The 6,773-nt window shown below is 45.6% G+C and overlaps 1 protein-coding gene across 1 annotated transcript in view; it reads right to left on the reverse strand.

Moving 5' to 3' along the window:
• RASAL2 (RAS protein activator like 2) overlaps positions 1-6,773 on the reverse strand; it is a 104,281-nt gene that overhangs the window by 27,356 nt on the left and 70,152 nt on the right. The window contains 1 exon segment of the mRNA XM_009083063.1: positions 6,576-6,685. Coding sequence (XP_009081311.1) covers positions 6,576-6,685 — 110 coding nt within the window.

Here is a 6,773-nt window from a genome sequence, read left to right on the forward strand (position 1 = left end):
AGAAAAAGAGATTTTGCAATCCCAGATAAGCACTTGGAGCAAGACAAGGCAATGAGACCTACATGAAACAACTGTACAGCCACTTAGCAGTGCATCCCCAAATCATGGTGGTGCCACATGCCACAGCCCTTCCCTCCAAACTTCCTTCTCTGGGCTGTCTCAGACAATAAATCCTGCTGGGAGAGGAAGAAAGGCACAGAACAAATCCAAGAGCAGTTCTTCCTCAAGCCTCAGGTTATAGATTTCAGATGAACTCCATGCCAGGCACATACGCTGGGGCGAGGAGGAGAGAGAGCCACAGCTGCACTGGAAAAGCAAAGTCTCCTCACTGCCTGTGCTCCCTCTGGCCCCACGGGTGCCAAGGAGAGGCTCCTGGGTGCACGTTGCCATGGCATGGCCATGGGAAGGGGCCTGGGGGGGCTGGCAGCAGGGAGAGGCAGCAGGTGAGGGGACACTGCTCCACAGATGTGGTGAAGGTGACCTTTCCACAATGAGAAGTCAGTCCCTCCTCGTCCTTTCCTATGAGTTTGGGGGGACCAGGACATTAAAGCCAGAGGGAGGCACCTTCCAAGAAAGCCTCTGAAGAGCCTTTGGGGACAGAGCAGGGGGAAAGGCAGGTACACACAGCAACCATATTCCATGCCTCCACATCCCATGGTGCAAGTTACACCTTTGAGCAGCATCTCTTCTGCTCCATTGCTCTTCTAAGGAGTCAGCTGTGAGCACTTGGGTTTGCTGCAGAGCAGCTGGAGCATTGGTAGTTTTGTTGACTCAGGGTCCTGTGGCAGACAAATGTCTGCCTGCTCCAGCAATCCCTCGAAGTTACCATATTTATAACAGCTCAATAAACTGATTAAGTGGCTTAGAATTGGCACTCGATTGTCCATAAACATCAGAGCAACGTCGTAAAGTTGTTGGTTAGATGCAACCACATGCACTTACAAGCACAAGTACACGCACTTGTAAGCACCACGGTATAGATTTCATCTATTGATAGATCTGCAAAGCTAATCAGTGACTTGTGCCTAAATCAGCAGCATCCCAATCAATACAGGCAATAATTACACAGAAACAATAGTTCTCTGCTGTTTTAAAGCCTTTTCTGATATTCTGAAGCTGTAACAAGGAAAGAAAATTGCTTGCTGGCTTCCCTTTGGCATAGATGCCAGTAATTTATTTCCTAATGTCCAGCAAAGGGGCTGGATTAATAGGGTCCTTCCTGTGTTTAGCTAGGAAGCTACTGGCAAAATGAGTATTGCTCAGTCTCTGTCAGGAGAGAGGTAATCCCAGGGAAGCAGATTACTGTAAACAGGAAGATCACACATGCAAAAGGTGGAGGAAGGGTTGTTTGTACAAATCTGTTTCTGTTAAACGGCTCCATTAACAACATAAATCCTGTTTTAAATCACAATTAACCTCCTATGAGCAATTTTCATCCCGCTGCTTTTTCTCTCTACTTTTGTGCACAACAGAGATTGCAAATGAACTAAGTACATGGGAGTCCAGGGCAAATAGTTACCAAACAGGTAACTTACACAGGTATCCTCCATAATTTCTTTCCAATAGGAAAAACAGGCAGAGGAGGAGCATGTCAGGGAACATGTTAAACTTCTCACCTCTTTCCACACGTTTTGGAGCACTGGTCTTCAGAGCTGCATCGTTTCCTACTGAATCAGAGCCCAGCCAATGCCCCAAGCCACTGAGCTGGCAGCAGCATGACTACTACTGAAAAAGAGCTCTCCAACCACCCATCTCGCTGGCCCAGCCCCAAGCTGACCCTCTTCTCACACTCCACAACTCAGTAATTTTCCATGACAGGAAGATCTTGGTTGTCAGCTGGGAACTACAAACCCCTGGCTGGCAGTGGCTGCCCATGGCACACAGCAGCCTATTAGCCAACTTCTATTATATTCTACTGCCTATAAGACACGTGGGACAAAGGGTTAAAATCCTAATTGCTCTGGTTATGAAGCTCTCCTGCTGATTTTGACCTATTTAAAAGCCAACCTACAAGGCAAAAAAAGACTTCCAATTACTGAGCATACCAGGGAGAGCACTTAGTGCTTGGAAAACAAGCCTGTGGACATCAATAATCCAAAACATGAAAAAAATAAACATCTAGAACCAAACTTTTCCTTTCCCAAACCGGTGTGAAGGGAAAGCACTCAGCCCAAGCACCCAGCTACAGCCAGGTCTCCACCTGGCCTTGCATGAAGCTGTATGTCTGGATGCTTCAAATCCTTCCAGCACAATCCCCATGTGTTTATAGAGACACTCCCCGAGATCAGAAAGTTGAGTTCAATACTTAGCCACTCTGCAAAGTCACAGGAGAGAGCTTGGACTGTAATGCAGTGAACTTTTCTGCTGCTACTCCAGCTCCCAGCCCAGCTGAACGAGACCCTAATGCCTTCAGCATCACCTGCACACAGGTGTGCTCTGCAGCACCAGGTTTCCCTGTCCAAGGGTTCATTCTCTAGGCACCACACCCTGCTCTCTTTTCCAACTGCCAATTAGCTGCACATCCTACTACTTGGTCAACAATTCTACAAGTCTAACCAGTTTCATTATTAATTTTTTTTTAAAATGAGAAACTCAAGGCAACTAAGGTAGCACGTTCTACTCAGGTGCAATTAAACACTGGCTTTTTCTGAGCATCTTGCTTTAGCCTTCCACTGAGAATCTGGTCTTTTCTGGCAAGGCCCTACCCAAAACCTCCTTGTTTGACTCGTGGCTTTGCAGAGCCCTTCCCTGCGTGCCTGCTGTCCCTGTGGATCACAGCTTGTCTAACAGACACCTCTCCCAGTGCTGCTGAATTGCACAGCAGGAGAGTTCTCCTCTCTCCTCTGTAACCTGCTCTCTGCTATCAGCCTTTCCAATGGGTTTGTTTTGATGGACCACAAATGCTTTGCTGATTCGGTTTCATTTCACTGCTGAGCTATAGGTGAAGGCTATGTGGAGGAGCCTGGGCTTTGCAGAAAAGCATCAGCCATTAAGAAATAGAATTTTATCAAGGGGTCAAGTGAGCCTGCAGGTGGGAGAGAGCATGCCAGCACCAAGGGGAAGGTTTGTGGCAAACACCGAGATCCTGTTCTCACTGAGAAACAAGCAACTGTGCAAGTATTGAAACAAACTGGCTGAAAGGAATATATCCACCAAATGAGGAGTGTCTCTCCCAAAACAAACCACTCTTCCCCTTTGCCCACACTCCAGCAGTGCAGATAGCAGCTGATATGCTGAATGAATGCAAGCTCAGAGTGACTCAAGCCCTAATAACGCCTTGTGTAACTCAGATTTCTACCCTGACATCCAAAGCAGGGTGAAAATCCCCCACCCTTTTTGGAAAACCTCATTAAATGAGAACGAACCTGAAAAACACAGCAAGTTTTGCTTCTGTTATTTACAGGATCTGTGCTGCCTTCTCACTGCAAAGGGCCGAGGAGGGAGGAGCAAGAACTTACCGAAAGTAGAAGAAGCTGTTTGAGCAGTGATAGCGTTTCACCATGAAGCCCAGAGCCATAGTTACCTGCTTCCCATTCCGAGCACTGGATCCTGCAACTCGGCTACGACTAGCTCATAATGCCATAAAATGACTTTTAGCAAGGCAGGAGGATTCCCACGTGGCATTAAATCCCAGCAGGGCAAACCCCTCCCAGCTGTCTGCAGAGCTTTGCTGAGACCATATGCAGCCAAGTCACAAACATCTTTGCTCCCTCACTGTAAACAAACTGAGGTGAGAACTGTTGGTCCTCTTGGAAATACTCTCAAATTCCTGGTCACAACCTGAAAATATTAATTTGGTCTCTCCTTTCAAGTGTAATTTTCCTTAAGTCTCTTCTAATGATTTTTTTACATGTTTTATAAAATCCTCTTTTTTTTTTAACATGTTTTATCTGTTACTGACACCGAGGAAATGTTAAAGATAAACGTGTGGGTTGAAAAGCTCAAAAGATGCAGTAGGAAACGAGCTGGAAAAAGCTGTGAAAGATGCTACAGTGACATGGGGCTAGAGCTGTGGCAACCTGGTGAGATGCCATACTGACCACACACCTGAACAGCCTCATCCACACCTGGTGTGGGTCACAACTGAGCAGAGTCTAAGCCTTTCCACATCAGTGCCTTGTAAGGACAAAATAAATGTTTTCAAGTACAAGAGACCAGCCAGCAAACGACCTGAACCTGAGTAACAGAAGGGACATGAATTACAGAGTGAGAGATTGTGGATTTTCACAGGACACTTGGATGATGCTCCATGTTTCTAAAGACATCATAGCACCTTCCTCTCCCAGTCCACTAACCCAGACATGCTGAAATGAAGTTAAAAGCAGAAAAAGATATATTGGCCAATTGCTTTCTGCTGAAACACAAAATCTGATGACAAAACATCTGCAACTTATCTCTACCACTGCTCCCACATTCCTGACTCACTCATCTCTGAACAAACAGCATCCATCCTCTGTCACCAATCAGCATGGCATGCCATGTTACAGTATATCAAATCTTGATGTGTACCATGGTAACTAATCTTCCTCATGCCAGAATTTTAGATGTATTTATCTATAAACATCTCCATTTTCTTAACAGGACCCAAACACCTCAAAAGCATCAGGGAGCAATGTGACAGCAGCCTGTATTTGAACAAACAGCATCCATCCTCTGTCACCAATCAGCATGGCATGCCATGTTACAGTATATCAAATCTTGATGTGTACCATGGTAACTAATCTTCCTCATGCCAGAATTTTAGATGTATTTATCTATAAACATCTCCATTTTCTTAACAGGACCCAAACACCTCAAAAGCATCAGGGAGCAATGTGACAGCAGCCTGTATTTCCTTCTAATCCTTGCAGGGTTTTAATTTGTAAAGCTGTATAATACTTTCTTTGAAGGCAAGGCTCTTGTGTTTGCCAGAGCAAGAAAAGGGAGATGCTATCACTCAACCTGGCCCTGAAAACCTGTGTAACACCATGACATCACCCAGCACCACCTGCTTCAAATGGGGAAAAGGCTGACTCACCAGGGCAGGACAGGAAAGTTTTTACTGCAACAGACCAAGACTCACACAGAACTCAAGGAGAACAGAAGGTAAGAGAGTGGCAATCCCTTCTCATGAATTTAGAGTCAGCAGCTATGTTCAGTAATGCCACCATGTGATAAAGTACCTGGAACTTATGCTTTGCAGGCCACCAGGGAACATCCACGTTCCATTCAAGCCGAGGTGACAATTCCTGCCTACACTGGCAGGGAGTAGAAGGGGATTGGCTTTTAAAGAGAAGGAAGCTTTGCTGTGTGTAACATTGTGTCTCAATCCAAAGTTGTAGGAACTAGTTATAGCCACATTTATTGGCTTTCCCAGAAGGACAACACTACCCTGACACTGCAAAACCAAGTATCAGCCCACATCCAGCATGAGTACCAAGTTCGGGAAAGACAAATAGATTATTCATGGCAGAGATTTTTGCATTACAAAAGTTCAAGCAAAGCTGGTTACAAACAAGGGCATTATTTAACATGCTCACTGAGTTGCTTTCATAGCCACATTGCAACACCCTGAAAATAGAGATTTGTAACAAAACTTGACTCTACTCAGGCTAGGTGGACATTACCATGACTATAGGAGCAAGGCCATGCACGTGGCTAGTCACATCTGGTAAGCAGCATGTTTTCTGCAACTCCTGACACTCACAGACCTCCAACATCCACAGCCTTGCTATCTCTGGTGCTTTATGAGGCTGCCTTTCAGGTGGAGAAGACAACACCACTGATTGAAGCAGCACAGCACGACAGACACAACTGATGAATTCAACTTGGCTAAAGGAGAAGGAAAAATGCAGTAAACATGCAAAAGCACAAAAGTCTGGTCACAAGTACAGGGCAACCTATTTTTCACTCAATCTAGTTCTCCTGCTGGGCTACTGTGGAACATAACAGACAGAAATGTTTAAGAAAAACAATCAAGAGACTTTACAAACAGTTAGGAAACACTCAGAGCTTTTGCTTGCCTCTTACACGAACCACTCGCAGGTGGAATCACCAGCCAAGAGCTGCCAAATGGAGCACTAAGATGGTCAGGAGTTACTGAGTTTTCTAAAAAACAGACTGTCTCTTCATTGGAGTAACAGTGCAATACCTATAACAGCAACACTGCAATCATAGGAAGGATCCTTAATGTGCCTGAGCTGCACCACTCTGGGCTTTGCCAGACCTGCTCGCACCAACACAATTCCTATCAGCCACAGCACAGACCTGCAGGTAAGCACTGCATGCAGCAAGGCAAATGTCTCTATAGCTAATCAATCCCATGGTTTTGTAACATAAAATTGGAAGTCTGCAGCTTCATTGAAACAGATGCAGAAAAAGGCACTGGAGTCCATGTGCTTACACCGAACTTTTCGACAGCTGCTAAGAGCAGTAAAGTTTTTCAGTCCTGTATCAGCAGCACCTCGTACACTAAACTTGTGACATACCAGAGTCAGCCCCACAGAGCACACATCTGCCAGCTGAGCAATAAATCCCCTCCCTTGCTCTCCTTCTGTGAGCACACACCTCAGTTCCATGGAGGCACTGAACCTTACCTGTCTTTGGAATTGTTGGAAGATTGGAGACGGAAGCTGACGTTCCTGTCCAGCTTGGACTGGCTCTTTGTCCTCTTGATGGATCCTTTCAGGCGTTTACTGAAGAAGCCCTAAAATGAGAAGTTGCAAAAGTGAAATTGATGCCAGTAATAAAGCAATGAATGCACTGCCACCGAGCCCGAACGCAGCGGCGATTCC

This window comes from Acanthisitta chloris, unplaced genomic scaffold, assembly GCF_000695815.1.
Source record: "Acanthisitta chloris isolate BGI_N310 unplaced genomic scaffold, ASM69581v1 scaffold13029, whole genome shotgun sequence".
In the NCBI taxonomy this organism is placed as follows: domain Eukaryota; kingdom Metazoa; phylum Chordata; class Aves; order Passeriformes; family Acanthisittidae; genus Acanthisitta; species Acanthisitta chloris.